Source organism: Opisthocomus hoazin, chromosome Z (genome assembly GCF_030867145.1).
Source record: "Opisthocomus hoazin isolate bOpiHoa1 chromosome Z, bOpiHoa1.hap1, whole genome shotgun sequence".
Taxonomy (NCBI): domain Eukaryota; kingdom Metazoa; phylum Chordata; class Aves; order Opisthocomiformes; family Opisthocomidae; genus Opisthocomus; species Opisthocomus hoazin.
In genome coordinates this window covers 29,690,029-29,709,184 of record NC_134454.1, presented here as the reverse complement: position 1 = coordinate 29,709,184, position 19,156 = coordinate 29,690,029, and the positions used below count along the sequence as shown (strand labels likewise).

Genomic DNA, 19,156 nt, shown 5'->3' with positions numbered 1-19,156 from the left:
ATTGTGAGGTCCCTCTCACGGGAGACAGTTCTCCACAAACTCCTCCAACAAGAGTCCTTCCCGCGGGCTGCAGCTCTTCACAAACTGCACCAACGTGGTTCCTTCCCACGGGGTGCTGTCCTTCAGGAACAGGCTGCTCCAGCGTGGGTCCCCGCGGGGTCACAAGCCCTGCCAGCAAACCAGCTCCGGCGTGGGCTCCTCTTTCCACGGGTCCACAGGTCCTGGCAGGAGCCTGCTCCAGCACAGGCTCCCCACAGGGTCACAGCTTCCTTCAGGCATCCACCTGCTCCGGCATGGGGTCCCTTCCACGGGCTACAGGTGGGGATCTGCTCCACTGTGGACCTCCATAGGCTGCAGGGGGACAGCCTGCCTCACCATGGTCTTCATCACGAGTTGCAGGGAAGGCTCTCTGCTCTGACATTTCGGGCACCTCCTCCCCCCCCTTCTTCACTGATCTTGGTGTCTGCAGAGTTGTTTCTCCCACAGTGTCTCACTCCTCTACCCTGCAGTTTTACCCCAGAGTTTTTTTATTTCTCATTCTTAACTGTGTTATCTCAGAGGCACTACCACCATCGCTGATTGACTTGGCCTTGGCCAGTGGCAGGTCTGTCTTAGAGCTGGCTGGCGCTGGCTTTATGAGACATGGGGGAAGCTTCTCTCAGCTTCTCACAGAAGCCACCCCTATAGCCCCCGAGCTACCAAAACCTTGTCACACAAACCCATAACAATACCAAATGGGTTTCTTTTAAAAACCACCGAAGTGAACAGTACTCTCATGTAGTTTATTTACATTCCTCATGCTTTCACTGAGTAGTCCCATTTCCATACCCTAAATAAATAAATAAAAATTTCTGTCTTCTTTTGCAAACAGGCTAAAACATTTCCTAAAGGAGGCATTTTAGACAGTGGCTACAGGAAATGTATTTTATAGGAGAAACGCAGTGCAGTACCCAGAACTAATTTTTGCTTGGCTTTGAGGTGTATGTCTGATACCCCATCCAAAGCCTAATACTACACGGCTTCCTGTTCTCCAACATACTCTAATACAGACAAACATCACAAAAAATGAAGACACACGTACTGATTGTTTCAAAATATTAATTAGCCATAGCCAGGGTGAGAAGATTTCTTAAGAATGAAAAGAGGATGCTTGTAACAGGAGTGAAATGCCCGGGGCGTTGCTGGCGGGCAACAGCAGGGTACTTCTGAGCACTGACATTCTGAGCAAGAACCTTTCTCAAAAAGTGCTGTAAGTGTGGCTGTGACACCGCCTTCTTTGATGAACATGCATTCTTCTCCTCATTGTAAGTGTTTCATCCCTTTTCTGAATTAAACATTATTTTGCTTTGTGACTTTGGGTGTGCTCTGGTGTTCCCGCATCCCCTCAAGTGAAACTCGTGGCGTGAGGATGTGTCTTCACCAGCAGTCATCCTCCCCTGAGGTATGCATCTCTAGAAATCCTGTCAATTTAGGAGCCTGTTGCAACAGAAGCTGTTGCAGCTGGCTCTTCGGGAAAACGAAATATGCAGCTTTTGCACAGAGGTGCCAAATATTTACCATTTTCAGTAACTTTGTGGCTTCCATTCCCATGGAAACAAGCAGGGGCTTGCCACAGACATGGTCCTGTTTGCAAGTAACTGGGTTATCAAGGAAGATATGTGATGACTGAAAGTTTTAGGTTTAGTTTTCTTACCAAAATGGTAGCTTTGAGATAAATATAAGCATTTTTGGAGTCTACTCCAAGACTTGCCTGTAAATTACCATCTTAAGGCTCGTACATTATTCTGTTCTTTGATTTTCTCTGATGCCAGAGATCAACAGAAACAGTTTTTGCATGTTCCCATTCCTGAACTGGAGTCCTGTGTCAAATACCAGTCTGCCTCAGAAGTAATTAAAATGCCAAAGCTCTTCAGTGCCAGAGATCAGTAGTCTGATTTTTCGAGCATATTAGGTTGAGTACTCCACTACGTGGAACAAAAAGCAGACCTTTCAAAAGGGTGAGTATGAGATAAAAAATACTGGAGTGAGAGGCAAATATACAAAGAAACTAATGAAAACTCATGGGAAAAAAACAGTGTCCAGCCTCTCTAGGCAGTGGCCTCAGTATTGCAATGAAACTGTTTTTCTGTTTGTGTAGTCATCACAGGAGAAGAGAGAGTACGAGATTTTGTAGGTATTGGTGAGATGCGGTTCTTATTTCAGAAGAGAAAGGTTAAGCGATTTGCCCATTTCCACACAGAAGATAAAGGTCAGAAAAGGAGATAAATCACAGCCTTTCGGGCTCCCACTTTTGCAGCCTCTTCACTACAACAGCTTTCCAAGTTTCTCTAAATATTTTCAAACCTAATAGCAAAAAAACCACAACTATTTAAAAGGCAAAATGCAGAAACTATATCCTTTCAGCTATTTGATGAACATTTTAAAGACAAAAGGAAGTAAAATTGTTTTCCTTTGTAGGATTTTGAGCTGAACAACGAGCTGAAAATGAATGTGTTAAATTTGCTGGAAGAAGTTTTGAGAGACCCTGACCTTCTGCCGCAAGAAAGGAAAGCTACTGCAAATATACTGAGGTAAATAGGTTTCTAGTAATGTAGTATGTTAACTATAGCATGTGAAATAGTTAGGGGATCATGTATCATGGAATTCACAGTGTTTGGTTTCTCTCCAGGGTATGTAATTTTGAAGGATTACTCTTTTATTAGCTATAAAGCAGAGTGTGTTTCATACATAAAAATACCTACATTAGAAAATTTTGCTGCAGAACAGCTGGCAGCCGTGGGTTCAGTCTTTAAGCAGCAGGGAAAAATGCTGCCCAGTAAAGCAACAAGACCACTCTCTATGATACCTTGAGGAACTTCTGTCTCAGTATTGAGCCATCCACTCTGCTAAGCTCACGAGAGTCTGATGATAGCCTAACATGTCATGACATCCTAAGACCATGCTTGCACCTTTCTCTGTGCTGACCAAAGTTCTTTGGGTAGCTTACAGAGAGGAATTCTTGTTTAATTAGTACCATGAAATATAAGACCTTTAAGATTCTGCATAACCTAGACTATTTAAATTAGGGTTAGAACACCTGATTTTGTTACTTAGGATTTGTATTACAGAGTTGAGTGTCTAGTCATGCCAAAACGACAAATCCTTATACTCATTTATCAGTGAAAATAATTCCGTCTGCTAAGTGCAAATATTTTAGAGCCACTGATTTTCCATCTACTAAGTGCAACTATTTTAGAGCCACTGATTTTCATGTTCTATGTTCTACGTTCTACTAAGGAGCACTAAACATTTAAAGACTAGGCAGTGGTTAAAATAAGATACAGTGAAAAAATACAGATAAATCTACCATGTGCTTTATTAGTATTTTTGTAGATACTCTGCTGGAAAGCCAATAAGGGTGCAATAAATGCAATGTGCCTGAATTTTCTAAGACCATTTGACAGGTTTCCCTATCAGATACTTACAGGGAAAAGAATGAGGGGAAAGTTGTTCGCTGGGAGGGGAGGGGGGGAAAGTCAAACAAAGGATAAGAAACAAAGAGAAGTTCTTGATAAAAGCACTTCATGTTAATGGGATCCTACTTAATTTTTACATAAATAAAAATAAACCTCCTTTTTAGTAATACTGCATGTGCTGGTATTCCAAGTGCAAATAGCATGTTTGTTTCATGTTATATTTCCTTGGAAGAAACAGCAAACAAGAAGAGCAGAAAGGGTTAGGATAATGGGTTTTAATAATATCTGTGACAGCAAAAATTCTGTCAGACTGGTAACAGGGGGAAAAATTACCTTAAGACCTTTAGCTTCCTAAGCAAATACGAGAAAATAAACCTGGCAGATTAATGTAATGGATTTGTAGGTCTTTAACATCCAAGTTCGTTAGCAATTCCCTGTGTCCAGTTTCCAATTACCCAATTTCCATTAGCTGTTGCATCAAAAATTGGGACCTTGGTAATTATATGTAAACTGTAAGTTGCCCCCATTTGTATCCTTTTACTGCTGTTCTATGAAATGGGAGGTATTGTTTGTCCTCTTTTCCCTTCTGGCGCTTACTACTCTAATGTCTGAGCACACTGTGTATACTAGTGAATATATTTAATCAGATATTTCCATTAAAAATTTTTCAGAATTTTTCAAAAATTCAGACTGAATTTTTTACCATTCTGTGAATTTTCACACTCTATTTCTTTTGCAAAAAAAAAGAAAAAAAAGGCTGTAAGAAGTGAAAATTCTGAAAAAGTTAATTTTTAAAAACTGAGAAATGGGGAAAAGAAATAGCAAAGGGAAGGAGTAGTGAAATAAAGCAATACTCAAGAACAGTAAAAAATGAAAAAATGTATGCACAGAAATGGAATTAAAAGTTAATAAAAACTAATTTAAAATATTTTGTAGAAACAGATTGCATTTTTTTAAATCCTTCTGTCATAGTCATTATTCTGACAGCGTTTCTGGAAAGGATTATGGTGTTTTAGAAGCAGGCAAGTAATATAAAATAGAATGACGTGCCAAAGTTCTTACTGAGTTTCTGTTGGTAATAGGTAGAGAATGAAGATTTCCTGAGATACGGTCCTCAGCCAAGCCATTTTTCATCAGGGTTTGCAGCTGTATACCCTAATCCTGCCAGATTTTTCAAACAACTTGTTCTGATTGTAGATTTGGTCATACAGAGTCATAAGTACTTGGTTACATCCCACAAACTAGCACTGGAAAAAGAGCCACTGATGGCTCTTTTTTGGATTGCGGGACTAGACTTTTGAACTGAATGCTGCGTGGATGTCTCACTGTGCTTCAGAACAAGGCATGAAATTCAAGCGTTGGGTAGCGTTGGCTGTAAAAAAATCCTTCATTGCTTTTCGAGACTGGCAATGCTGCTAACATATATGCATGCTGGACAACTTGTTTGTTGAATATTTCAATACTATTTCAATTTCAATTAAATTTCAATACAGTTTAAATCCTATTTCAACACTGAAGTCCAGTAAGCATCAATGACACAGTATTGCTGTCCCAAGGTTCAAAAAACTGCCATGTTCCATTCTCAGTAGCAGCCACATTTCAGTAGCAGCTGAAATTACTTCTGTGTCCTATCCGTGTGTTTATTACATACATAAACTGCCCATAAACTTTCAGATATGAGTTGTGGCATAAATGAACTTTCAGATAGGAGTTGTTGCATAAATGTGACTTTCATAATTTAAACTGTTGTGAAGCTGCAGTCAACAGGAGATCAGGACATAGTCTCCAGGTTAAAAATGTATCGCATGAAGCAAACTGTCCCAAAGTCTTGTACTGAGCAAAACTGTAATTTGAAGCACTTGGACTTGTTCTCCAGCCATACAGGAGGCAGTTATTTGCCAGGCATGTAAAATTTGTTAGCAGTCAGCTGGTAAGGGGAAATTAATTATCAGGAATGGGAACTGCTTCAGTAACCTTGTGAGAAAGAGTGTATTGGAGCAATGAAGATTTTGGACAAAAAGTGATTCAGCTGGGGTGAAATACACAAACGTGCCATACATCTCAACCTTTCACTAAAAAATGAGGTCTGGTTCTTAAATATCCTCGGGAAAATGGGTTGTCTGGTAATTGAGAGTGGTGTTCAAGCTTTAAAAAAGCACTGTAGTTACTTCCAGAGATACACACTCTCAGCAAGGCTATATAGTTAACTGGAAAATGGAAACTACAGAATTTAAGGAATAATCTGCAGTCGAATGTACTTGTTTGTGTATAACTGTGTATGAGTGGTAGTGACATAGGGGTGCATGTTCCTTTACACAAGCCTTCATTTTTATTGCACGTTATTAAAATATGAATATTTATAAGCTTTAAAAATACTTATCAACTTCCTAGTCCTAAGCAGTGACCTGCTGTCCTGTTGAGACTGTGCACACATGCTTCTGGCTGCCTCAGGAACTCGGCTGCTGGGGCATCAATCCCTCTGGTCCTCCAGATTCTCAGCTTGTTAGTGGATTCAGAGGTGGAACAAACTCCAGACTCCTCTTTGAAAAGTTAACTTTTTAGTAATCCAAAATATAAAACTGTGGAATAGTTTCTGTCAGGAGGGTTTAGCTTTTCTGACAGGTTGAAAAGGTCCTTGCTCGATTCTGGAACTGATTTAATGAAGAATGATAAACCAACAGAAGTAGAAGAGGCAATATCCGCATGCCTGCATCCTGTCTGACGATGTAAGTGTATGAACCCAGTTGGCAATGAGGTTTCTAGTGTCAGAAGAACAAAGTTTTTTCTATATTTGCACTAAAACCAAAGATACTACTTCTGTGCAAAAAGAGGACATGGTGACACGGGAATGGTTCTTAACCTGACATTCTTGCCTGATGCCTCCTGTGGTGCCATGGCTGGTTGTGGAAGTAGGTCAAAGCAAACATTGAACATGCTCTTCCCTGAGATGGGAGAGTTCTATTACTTCTCTCTGAGGATTACTATTTGTTGTAGCAGGGACAACCAAGACTATGTTCCTCGTGACCACAAACTGTTAAGCTTTGAGCAAACGCTCCCATATTGCACTAAGACGTTTTGAAGAGGCACCATGTTCTACACGAGTGTATCTCTCACATCACTGTTTTCTTTTTTTCTGCATCAGATTACAGATTTTCTATCATTTTCCAACATAAGAGATTACAGTCAATGTTCTGAATGTTAATACAAGGCCTGTAATGGAATAAAATTATTTCTTGAGTTCCCTGAATCATCCGTAGGTTATAATGACAGGGTGAAGGGAAAGGGATTTCTTCTCTAAGTCTGCTTACAAGAAATTATTTGGTGGGACCCACTGTATCTAATGGAAGCCCCTAGCCACAAAACAAAGTATAGACAGCTAATGAAGCATTCCTTCCAAGGTAACTGGCATGCTGCATGCCTTTGGTGGATTCTGTCACCAAAACTGTCTAAAGTTAGGTGTCCTGACTGTTCCTTCAGAGATCATAGAAGACACCTGCCTTTCTCAGACAATTACAGAGCACAGGCAGTGACTTGCAGAGGATGTGAATCACACCCTGGATGTCCTAAAGCTATCCAGAGTCTTGTAGAAATGTGCAGAGGTGCTCCCAGGTATTGTGTTCCTCTGTTGGTTCACGTACCAATGTCTGGTTTGGAGAAATGCTGCTCAGTCCATCACCAACACATACCCATCTCCTTGGAAAGATGTTAACTTTTTGGTTTTCTTCTAGATGGAGGACCTTCGTCTAATACTACTAGAGGAGGAAGATAAATTACCCACCTAGAACTGAAGAGCTTTTTTCTGTTATTAGAAATCAATTTGTTGGAAGATTTTTGACAGTGTATTTTTTAATGTGAAAGCACTGATTTGTCATAGCTGGAAGTTTTGATGAAACTTGCATTCGAAAGGCTTTTCTCAGACAGGATGAAAATGGGAAGGAAGTTGACATGCCCCTCATGAAAATAGTCATTCACGCAATTGCTAGATGAGTGCAATAAAATAGGGCTTTTAGTTGTTATGAAGAGGTGCTTGCTGCAGGCTTTTATATCTAAAAGGCCTTGGCATATCAAAACATGTAGTCTGTCAGAATTCTGGTTTGCCAGTCAGCCCTCACTAGGTCTTGGCTTCCCCGCATGTGAATTTTCGTGGTCTAATCTTGAGTCTGAAAAGTAGAGGAATTCAGAGTGAGGTTAGGATAATAAGTTCTTACAATAAATTCAAAGTTCAAACACTCATGAAAGAAAGTTCATGTTTTCTGAGCCTATGTATGGGTATATTCCATGGACTGTCTCCTTGAAGGGTATGGGGTACAAATGTCTGTTTTTACAAACTGACCCAGCCTTTGAGTGTATGTGCGCATATGTGCATATAAATTTCTTGGAAAATCAGTCACTTTGCTATCAGAGATTAGAGGAGGAGGAAAGGTTGGTTTGTATTCCAGAGGTCTCATGGTCAGCTCTGGGAAAGACTCTGTGTAGAATATGAATGGCAAGGAAAGTGTTTATGAGAGATACTGAGCTGCTTCATGCCTGCTTGAGTCATCAAATAGAACAGCTGGTATTTCTTATGTGATGAGATTTTTGTTGAATGGACTGACAGGGTTTATCTGCAGGGTAAAAATACTTCTTTTTCTTTTTGTTCAATATCTGTGCCGAAAGTTAGGCAAACCTACTGAGGTATGTTTTGCTTGAGATTTTATCAGCCTTATTTACTAACCCCTGAAATCTAGGTAGAACTTTTTTGATGGTGAAGCAGGAAGGTGTAAAGTTCAGACTGAACAGCAGTGAACAACTTTGATAAATATCCTGACTGGAGAAAAAAAAAAGGTCATTCTTCCTTGTTATTCCTCAGAATAAATATAAATGAAATACGAGGATATGCAGAGGTTGAAATTTGATGGATGACCAATTTTCTGCCTTGTATAATCTCACCAGACAATAGATTTCAGGCTCTATAACTTACACCAGCTTTTAAAATATTTAAAAAATATTTTATGTAAAGGAATAAAGAGACAGATGTTAATACTTTCCACCAGAAAATCATTTTAATATTTGGACTGGTCAAACATGAAGAATAGCTTAAGTGAGAGACAGGTCTAATATTAGCTGCTGAGTCTGAGAATTAGAAAATTATTTCTCACGTACTTACTTCGTTCATTTGTAAGGAGAACGATGGAGGTGTCACCCCATTCAGTCCTCCCTGAGAGGGATACGTTAAACAGCCCTGCAGAATCTCTGCTTGCCTTTGCTTTCTCTCGTAACTCTTTTCACATGGACCTGTGCCGCTTACCCAGCTTCCAGGAGGCTCTCCAGTGAGTGCAGTGGGAACTGCCCAAGCAGAACTGATCAGCTCAACATATCTTCCTAGACCTCTGTTGAAATAAATAACCCAAAGCTGACAACAGTGCAGACTGAACTGAAAGCTACTATTGATGCTATCAAAAAGTAGCTTTATCCAGACTAGAGATGTGTTGCCCTTTTCAGATTTTAACCCAGAGCATTTATGGATAAAAGGAGAATTTTTTTCATGAAACCGCGATGTTAGAGAAAAAGCACCACTCACATCTACAGAATGAGGGATTTGAAGTCTACACAAAATGTGACATGTCATGTTAGAGAGCATCAGGAAGTAAAGATGGGGAAAAGTTAAGTATTTTCAGCCTTTTATGAAGCTTGTGTTTCCTATTTTATTCTCTATTAAGCAAATACAATCATTTCTGTATCAAAGATGAGAACTCCAGCCAATATAATGTTACATGTAACAAACTCAAACGAGGAGTTTACAAGGTTACTGAGAATACCTGGGGCAAAAGAGCAAGCCCTCTCTTTGTTTTATTGCCAGCAAGCACATGTTCTTGTCATACGATGAACAATATGTTTCTGGAGGCAATCAGACATGAGATACAGCACAAAAAACTGATCAGGAAAGACAGACTGACGATCTGTTTACAGTTACTGAGGCTGCACACCGTTACTAGCTGGAGAAGAATCTTAGGGTTCTCCTGAAGAAGTAGACATTCAAGACTTTGCAGGGCTTGCCCATCAGAAGTAAGGTGTTTCCAACTCCTGTGAAGAAAGGGGCATTTTGTGTGGATTTGATAGGTTGAAAACGAAGGCAAGGAATTTTCTTAGATACTTTCTCTGTTCATCTGCATTTGATTTTAACCTAGTCCTCCAATTTGGCAAACCAAAAGGAAACAACAGCAACCCACAACAGAAGAACCTAGTGTACTAAGCATTAACACTTCCTCCCCACCCACATAGTACAAATTCCATATCTTAACACTCACAGCTAAAGTCTCCAGGCAATATAAACCTTTTCTTTTAACCCTTTCCCTAGATGGTACATGGAAAGTCTTTATGACTGAGTGCAAAAATAAAGAATGGGAGGGACCATGAGAAAATACCTGGCCCAGTTGCTGTGCTTTCTGGAATGATCAGTAGAACTGGATCTTCTTTGCAAATGATAATCTAACCTTTCCTTGAAAATTCAGCTAATGAAGACTCTACAGCTTCTGCAGAGAGCTTGTTTCAGTGTTGATTCATACTTGCAGTTGGAAAATTGAACTTAATGTTGAAACTGAATCTCCTCTGATGCGAATCAGTCCAATGACTTCTTGCCATATCATCAGTGTCTTTATAGCCAGTCTGTTACATACCGACATACTGTTCTTTCTCCTTAAATCTTGTCTTTCCTATATTAGATAAATTCAGTCTGTTAAAAGTTTCTTTGAGTCTATATTTTCCAAATAAAGGGATAAGATTTTAGAATTATAAAATCATAGAATCATTATGGTTGGAAAAGACCTCTAAGATCATCAAGTCCAGCTGTCAACCCGTCACCACCATGCCTGCTAAACCGTGGCCTGAAGTGCCATATCTACATGTTTTTTGAACACCCCACCATTTCCCTGGGCAGCCTGTTACGTGCCAAGATACTACATCAGCGTGGATGGGGTTTGATGAATACAGGTTTTCTATAGCAGAATTGGAAGTATAGATTAGCACTTGTATTACTAAAAGCAAATGATGTACTTACTACAAGTGAAATCGTTTGGTAGTTTGTTATCTGTTTCCACACTCACAGTTCTTTGTGTGGAACACTGAATAGGACAACGTATTGCCAATAAACAAGAACACTTCATAGTGAGCCACTCTTATGCATGCCTATTTTGCTGTCTTTTCTTCACTTCTCAAATGTTGATTTTTCAAATATTTCCCCAAAATATCATCTAGCACAGTATTTAAAAATCAGAGAAAAAGCTTGAGATGTAATTTTTCACCTTTAGGTTTCCTAGAATTATTCAGGATAGAAAGGTTCTGATTAAATATTATTGGTATTGTGTTGTCAGTCCAGTTCTTGAAAAGGGAATATTTCTTTGTCCACCAAATTTCTTTGCACTAAAGTCAAAGCGGGATAGGTGTAGAAACCTCATCACTATAATCAGCAAGTAAATAGAGTAGTTATTGTCAGTGACCACTCTACAGCTTATGTTCTTCTTAGCGCAGAGATTTTAAGTCTCCATGACCATCATTTTATCTTACATGACTCTGATGTCACACCATGTTGTACACTTTTGTTTAACACAAGGCATTAGATTTTAGGTACCAGATTATTTTTTCTTTACATCTTCAATTGCAGTCTTTGGATTTATTTTAGATAACATGATTGGCTATCTGTGATAAGGTTTTCTGATAACCATGGCCAATTTTATTTATATAGGATGTTCTGGTACTTATTTTTTCAGGGCTCTTTCTCAGGATGATCAAGATGATACCCATTTAAAAATAGAGGATGTCATTCAGATGGTAAGTTCATCCTGAAATTTAAACATTAACGCTCCTATAGAAAAGTTGTGGGTGTAAATCAATAAAATGTAGCACAACTGCAGCTTTACATCTCTGGACAGAAATAGTGTTCAAAGATGAACAGGTCAGAACTGTAGGATCTGGATTTAAATCACATGATGAAAGAATCATAGAATCACAGAATCATTAAGGTTGAAAAATACCTGTAAGATCACCAAGTCCAACCGTCAGCCCAACACCACCATGCCTACTAAACCATGTCCCAAAGTGCCACGTCTGCAGATTTTTTGAACACCTCCAGGGATGGTGAGTCCACCAGTTCCCTGGGCAGCCTGGTCCTATGCTTGACCACTCTTTCAGCAGAGAAATTTTTCCTAACGTGCAATCTAAGTATCCCCTAACGCAACTCATCCTGTCGCTGAATAGCTGGGAGAAGAGACCAACACCCACCTCACTACAGCCTCCTTTCAGGTAGCTGCAGAGAGCGGTAAGGTCTCCCCTCAGCCTGCTGCAGACTAAACAATCCAAGCTCCCTTGGCCACTCTTCATAAGACTTGTGCTCTAGACCCTTAGACCCTAAATATCTTTCCCAAGAAAAAGGGAAAGATACTCATATATATGAAATCATAAGCATTTGCCATCTCAGCTATCATCAGAACCATAGCTGGCCTTGAATGACAATGCCCATCCTTCAAACTGTAGTCACCACCATCTCGTAAGTGCATTGCATTGACCTGAAGAAGACTGTGGGCAATGAACTAGATGCAGAGTGATTATGTGGAAAGTAGCGCAGAATGCACAGAGTTTAATTAGCCCACACACATACTCATGATTTGGTACATACCTGTTTTCCTGTGAGCTTCCAGCATAGTGTTTACCCTTATGTTGTTAGAAATTTTTCTTAGTTCTTATTTCTTTGTAGCAAAGTAGTTAATTACAACTCTGTGTTGAAAGTTCGTACAAAGTTCTTAATACCTTGTGCTTTGGAATGTCCATTAATGCAAAAAGACATGATTAAGTGTTCTCCTTATTTTTGCAGTCAGATTGTCCAAAACCAGAGTGCTTTGAGACTTTATCAGCCATGGAGCTTGCAGAGCAAATAACTCTTTTAGATCACATAGTTTTCCGAAGCATACCCTATGAGTAAGTGTTCTCCTGCGAGTGACTGAAGTGAGTGCGGTGGATGAGTTACTGACTGGCAGAGTTGGGCACTACACTAATTCATGCTACTAATAAAAAGGTTTGCATACATAACAGCGTGATGTCCTTCGGCTGTTTCTGTCATTGCCTCAGACTCCCCTATAGTTTGATCGTGTTTTGAAAGGCTGAGTTCTTTGCTAAGAAAAAGACACACTGTGGTCTAAGGCTCTGGGCTAGTGAAGAGTGAATATAATATGGAAGTGCTGAGTCTCTAGGGAGGGAGTGTCAAATCAACTCATTCATCCAGCAATTTAACATGGATATAACCACGTAAGCTGACAAGACCAATTTCAAATAAGGTCACAATGCTGAAAATTAGGATGGGGGGATTGGGGGAGGGGATTAAAAGAAAAATAAATCTTCTTTATAATATTTACTACTTCAAACAGCATTAATAGTGGTATAGTGAAATACTGGAATTAGTGTAAAGCTGTGTTACTAGCTTCTAAAAATGAGGTATACTTGAAATCCACTTAGGCTACAGTTAGAGACAGGGACTCTCTACTATGTTTATTAAGGGCATTTTTTGGTTTTTTCTCTCCCCTCAATGTCTAGAGAGTTTCTTGGGCAGGGCTGGATGAAGGTGGATAAAAATGAGAGAACACCCTATATTATGAAAACTAGTCAACATTTTAATGATGTGAGTATTCTTAAATGTAGATTGCATTGTAGGAACTCTGTTGACACTGTCTATGACCTCTGGAACAAAAATATCTTTTTTTTACAATGAGAAGTAACTTCTTATCTAGTAGTGACTGAATGTTACAGCCTTTTTATGGTTAACCTTTTAAATCAAAGCACATGAAGATTCTTGTTTTAAGAACTGGTACTCAGCATTTCTAATAGAGTAGAACATTTGAAACTCTACTACAATGCCTTGTTGCTTATAGAAGAAACTAAATTTTTTCCAAAGGGTGAAAATATAACACCGACTGTATTTAATGAATGCCCTCTGCATCCCCAACCATATCTTTGCTCTTTTCCATTTTCCTTGAATCTTTCTGAGAGACTTTGAATCTGTTTTATTACTGTTGACTTGGAGATACGCCCCATTGCATCTCTTACTCTTCTTTCAAACCATCATTCCCCCCACACACACACTTCCCTACAACACTGTTCTCAATACACTGGTTTTATTAAGAGTCAGAAGTTCTGTTGTGCATTAGTTTTTTCTGCCTTGTTCATTAGATAATTATACGTTGAAAGTGATTATATTTAAATGTCCTAAATTTCTTCCTCTTTGTTTGGTCAGATGAGTAACCTTGTTGCCTCCCAAATCATGAATTACGCTGATGTCAGCTCCCGGGCTAACTCAATTGAAAAGTGGGTAGCAGTAGCTGATATTTGTCGATGTATGCACAATTATAATGGTGTGTTAGAAATCACGTCAGCCTTGAACAGAAGTGCAATCTACAGACTTAAGAAAACTTGGGGTAAAGTATCGAAACAGGTAAGAAAGTTACAAGTAGGGTTTCTAGATTTCTTTGGTCAGCGTGTTGTTCAGAGAATGACGTGTTGAGATGAGATTCCTCCCATAAATATTTCTACTTTTACAACACTCAAGACTATTTGCTGGAAGCACAAAGTGGTACTGGTATTTCATGTCCACATCTTTTGTATTGAATTTGTCCTGTTTTTTGATATCATTAGTTAAATGTCTGTGGGAAAAATGTGATTTCAACAGAATTAGCAGGTGCCTAAGACTATGACTTGAGCCTTAAGTACTGAAATAGTTGAGAAGACTAAGTTTAGATATTTTCAGAAATACACAGAATCACAGAATCACAGAATGGTAGGGGTTGGAAGGGACCTCTGTGGGTCATCTAGTCCAACCCCCCTGCCGAAGCGGGTTCACCTACAGCAGGCTGCACAGGACTGCGTCCAGGTGGGTCTTGAATATCTCCAGAGGAGGAGATACACATCTAGATCGTTATTAGCTATAACTAAAGTCATCTGAGGTGCCTAAAATAGGAGCCATATTTCCCTACATGTGCAGAAAGTGAGTAGAAAGGTCAGCACTACTTCTCAAGGTGGTGAGTTTTTTGCTACCAAGTAAGAGACTGCAAACAACTAGTCTTATTTAGGGGCCCAAGTTTAGCTGCAGTGAATACCGCCATCTAACCGTTACTTTGCTGCTCAGACTGTCAGGAGCATGGCTAAGGCTATGAGAATGACTGCCCGTAACAAAAATGAGACACAGAAAAAAGACTAGCCAGAATGAAGAGTATCCAGTCTTTTCTGTTCTCTGTTTTAAATGGTTTGGAGAAGTTGGTTGAATGATTCAAATCTCGGCTTTCTGCTATTTCAAAAAAAAGTGACTGTCTTCGTGTGGTGGAACAACAGAGCAAGGAGGTCAGTAGGACAGAGCCAATCACTTGTGAGTGAGGTGGTATTTGGATACAGAGTTTACTGCAGCTAATTGGAAGATTTCAGGTTGCCTGTTTTAGATTTGGCTCACTGACATGCAAAAGGTAGGCTTTCATCACTGCATTTCCTCCCCCGTATGTTTCTGCAGCTTTTGCAAAGCAATGAAAGCAGCCCAAGCAATGAAATCCACTTAAATACATTCTGACTGTACTGCCTTCTCCAGTCAGTTTTTTCTCAGCTGCTTTATAGCTGGTGCTATGTTCTTTTATTTAAAAATATGTAACAAATCCTTTCAATATAAACTGTTGTGTAGGAGTTTACCTCTAAAAAGTTTTATGTTTAGAATTTATTGAATTTTTAAACTTCTCAATTAAAATAAAACCACAACAGATTCGTGTTGTTTCACTATTCTCCAGTGCTTACTGGAAGTGTAATTTGAGTGTTTCATCAGCCTGTTATTTAGAAGAAAAAGAAAGTGTCTGTTTCTGCCTACAGCTTTCTCTTAATCGGAAATTCAGTTTCAAAAATGACAAATTTCTCAAGATTCTCTGTACTGTCTCAAGTCTACAGCATAAATAGACTGAAAAGCAAACTTATTTCACTTGCAATGTAACCAGGCTCTGATGGTGCCCACTGAAAGGAATTTGTGTATGACAGTACTATATTTTCAAATACATTTTCAGATTTTATGAGAAACTTGGAGGTAAAACCAGCTTTGTCCAAGCTGCAAGACAGTAAACATCCTTTACTGTCAGAAATTTCAGTAAACGCAGATAAGAATCCTCAGCAACGTGTAAGATAAAGTCCCTAATGTTCTTGTATACACAGTAAACTGAATTGCTCACCATTAATTTAATGAACGTGTATTTTTTACTGAATTTGCAGGCTAATAATATTAGCATGGATACAGGTTATAGGTATCACTCAAAGGAAAATCTTTAATGCTTCATAATTTCCATTTTCAGAAATAGACTAGGAACTACAATAAAGCTAAATTCCTAATGCCTGTGTTATTACTTTTGAAAATGGGGTGAAGATGCTAAGTGAATTACACCTTTTCTAAAATCAAATCCCAGTCATTTATGTGCAACAGCAATGACATTTGTAATGCATTTTCATTCTAGACAAAAGCTCTCATGGACAAGCTTCAGAAGACTGTATCATCTGAAGGAAGATTTAAAAACCTTAGAGAAACGCTGAAAAAGTATGCTTCTGTGCAACATACAACTGTAGTTTTTTACAAGCAGTGGATAGTACATGTTAAAGATGGATTTGTTTTGATTAAGCTTTAATTATTAATATAATATTGGATAGTATTTTTACCTAATAACCTTTTAAATTCTAGTTTTATTCTATTTGACATTATTTGGCTCAATATCCTGTGATTTAGTACCCTGATAGATAAATACACTATCTCTAGAGAATTACTGAAACAAATTAAGCTATTATTCTGTGTGAATGTTCCCTGTTGGGGTTTTACTTACACTGATAAACTTTTTCAATAAGCGTAAAACCAGGTTTCTAAATAAAAGTTCTTATTCAAAAACAGGAGTCCAAAGAGTCCTTGTTCCAGATAAGAAGTTTAGGACATAGTACTAAGCCTGTGTCAGATCAAAGATCCGTTCACCCCTTTATCTTGTTTGTGACAGTGGCCAGTAGCTGATGAGAGGAACGTAGGAACAGGTCAAATACACAGTGATATTTCCTCTCCTGTACCCTCCTAGCCCCCTGTAGTCTACCACCCCGGAAAGCAGCCTGCTTTTTCGTGCTGTAGTCCTTGACTAATTTTTTCTTTGATTTGCCAGATTGTGTTTGACCGTATGGAATTTTGGTATCCAAAATATCTTGTGGCAAGGGTTGTACGGTTTATGTATTGGCTCCAACTGCATGCATAGCCATACAAAACCTGTATTCTTAGAAGTTCTGTAATTAGAAGTAGGCTTTCCAGCATTGAGTGGTACAACTACTTTAAATGATCTTGAGAGAAGCAAAGAATTGAACTACTGGAATAATTACCAGAATGTTTCAAAATATACATAGTTAAAGTTACCCAGTTCTTATTTAAGAAGTATTTGTTGTGGAGCTAATCGCTTTTTAAAAATGTTTTTACTCATGAGATATGTTCAGGTACTTTTATACACCTTTCAGTTAATATATTGCTTGCCTGTGTACATCACCATCATAATATAAAAAATAATCAGAATGAAGTGCACTGCTAAGCATTATCAGCAGTCTGCCTAAATTAACAGTACAGCCATCACCCTACATTCTTACTATGTCAGAGCTTCAGCAAACCAAGTTTGCTGCTATTGCTCTGAAGCAAGAATCAGTGGGCGTGGAGCACTGATTATTGCATTAGGGAAGCAACAATCACTATCCCATTCCTCCTGTCCCTCCAAGAAAAGAAAATCCACATTCTCTAGGGTCTCTATTCCCAGTTTTCTGGATCATCTTTGCCACCTCTGTGTCTTTCTCTTTCTTCTTTGTGTTCACTGTTGAGAAAGCCTAAACAGACTTTGACAGAATGGTATAAACATATATACATACATATACATATACATATGTGCATGCATACATATGTGTGTGCATGTATGTGTGTACAAGTATGCCTATATATGCATGTATATAGGTATGCATGTGTATATACCTCCAAATGTGTGTGCACATGCTCACACACGTGGATACATGTACCTTTGCTGTACTAGGATGCTTACATGACTGCAGAACATCAACTGCTCAGAAGCACGTTGCACTTTTAGCTTGTGTGTAGGATCTGTTTCTGAGATTGTCTGTCAGCCTGGATTGAAATATGCTTGAAGGTGTTTTCTGATTACAGAGTTTACCTGTCCTTCTTCTCACTCTATCACATTACTATTCTATCTTTTACTAAATGTTATCTGCCATTAATACTAGGTATTGAACAGAATACATTGTTTGTCACAGACAGAGCAAATACAACTCAAGTGAAGTCAGAGAAAGTCTTAGAAATGAATGTAACCCATTGATGAGAAGTATGTTCAATAATAAAGAGTTTGTGTGAGTTGGAAAAAAATTAGTTGGCAAATTTAGGTACTGGCAAATATGCCGATTTCTTGTTTCACAGTTGTAACCCACCTGCCGTTCCCTACCTTGGAATGTACCTGACAGACCTGGCATTTATTGAAGAAGGAACACCAAACTTTACTGAGGAAGGCCTTGTCAATTTTTCCAAAATGAGAATGGTAATTTTCAGTTCCCTGTATGATTTCCCAACAGGTGTTTAATTGCGTGAGTTAATTATTGATTTAATTATAACTCCTTTGAATTTAACTTCTGCGATGTACAAGTATATTGGCATCACGCAAGGGAGGTAGCTATTTGAAAGCAATTAGTTGACCCAGTCTTCTATCACCACCTTCTGGTAAACTGAGTATTTTTACAGGGCGAATTTGCCTCCAATTTGTTCTCAGAAATGACAGACACAAAAAGCATCTGTCTGAAGCTCATGAAGGAGCAACAAAAGGCTTTTTGAAATAACCAGAATTAAAGGAATGTAGTGATTCTCCAGAAAGCAGGAATCACAATGTCCTTTTGAAGTGTGCAGGGATCTAAAAAAGCATTTTAAAGTTGAGTTGATTTCTCTCTAACTACCATGTAATGTTGTTTTGTAATAACTCCTCAGACAGAAGCAAGGCAACTTCTCTTCTAATCTCAACTTAATGCCCTTCTTATGGTTACACATTGCAGCAGTCACTCGAGGCAAAGAGAAGAGAGGTTATCAGGATAGGGAGAGAAGAGACAAAGTGGTTCACTTGAGGCTGACTGAAAAAAATGGTTAATTTAGGAAAGTTAAATCCTTGGAAGCCATTAGGAGATGATTTTTGCCCTTCTCTCCCCTGCTTCCAGGATAGATTGCATAATTTCCTGCAGAATTCTTGCCTTATGTTGCTTAGCTAAAGTCAAAATGCAGTTGTACTTACGCATGTATTCTTTTGAAAGATCTCACATATTATCAGGGAAATACGCCAGTTCCAGCAGACCTCCTACCGCATAGAGCATCAGCAGAAGGTAAGGCTCTGCTTAGCCAGTTACCTACTAATGAAGTCAAAGCTGTGGTAGCAATTAGTTGTAAGATACGGCTGTTGTTGAAAGCTAGAATCAATGTGTTCTGCTCCCACACTCAGAGAGCAGAGGAGAGACAGAAATACAGACAGGTACTCTGGGGCTGTAATGCCTTCACCCTGGCAGAAACTTTATTTGACACTGTATATAGAAGCAAGTTTTTTTTCTCCTTTGGAAGCTCTCGGGATTGCAGCCTGCGTAGATCTGGGGTATGGGGGAACAAGTTC

At 38.9% G+C, this 19,156-nt stretch overlaps 1 protein-coding gene across 5 annotated transcripts in view; it reads left to right on the top strand.

Moving 5' to 3' along the window:
• RASGRF2 (Ras protein specific guanine nucleotide releasing factor 2) overlaps window positions 1-19,156 on the top strand; it is a 148,873-nt gene that overhangs the window by 124,516 nt on the left and 5,201 nt on the right. For 4 of the 5 annotated variants that reach the window (XM_075411040.1, XM_075411039.1, XM_075411043.1 and 1 more), the window contains exons 19-26: window positions 2,458-2,570; window positions 11,201-11,261; window positions 12,301-12,404; window positions 13,017-13,101; window positions 13,714-13,911; window positions 15,953-16,032; window positions 17,932-18,049; window positions 18,807-18,875. In XM_075411040.1, the coding sequence (XP_075267155.1) occupies window positions 2,458-2,570; window positions 11,201-11,261; window positions 12,301-12,404; window positions 13,017-13,101; window positions 13,714-13,911; window positions 15,953-16,032; window positions 17,932-18,049; window positions 18,807-18,875 (828 nt within the window). Of the gene's footprint in view, window positions 1-2,457; window positions 2,571-11,200; window positions 11,262-12,300; window positions 12,405-13,016; window positions 13,102-13,713; window positions 13,912-15,952; window positions 16,033-17,931; window positions 18,050-18,806; window positions 18,876-19,156 lie in introns of those variants that run through there. The other variant, XM_075411041.1, reaches the window with a different exon arrangement.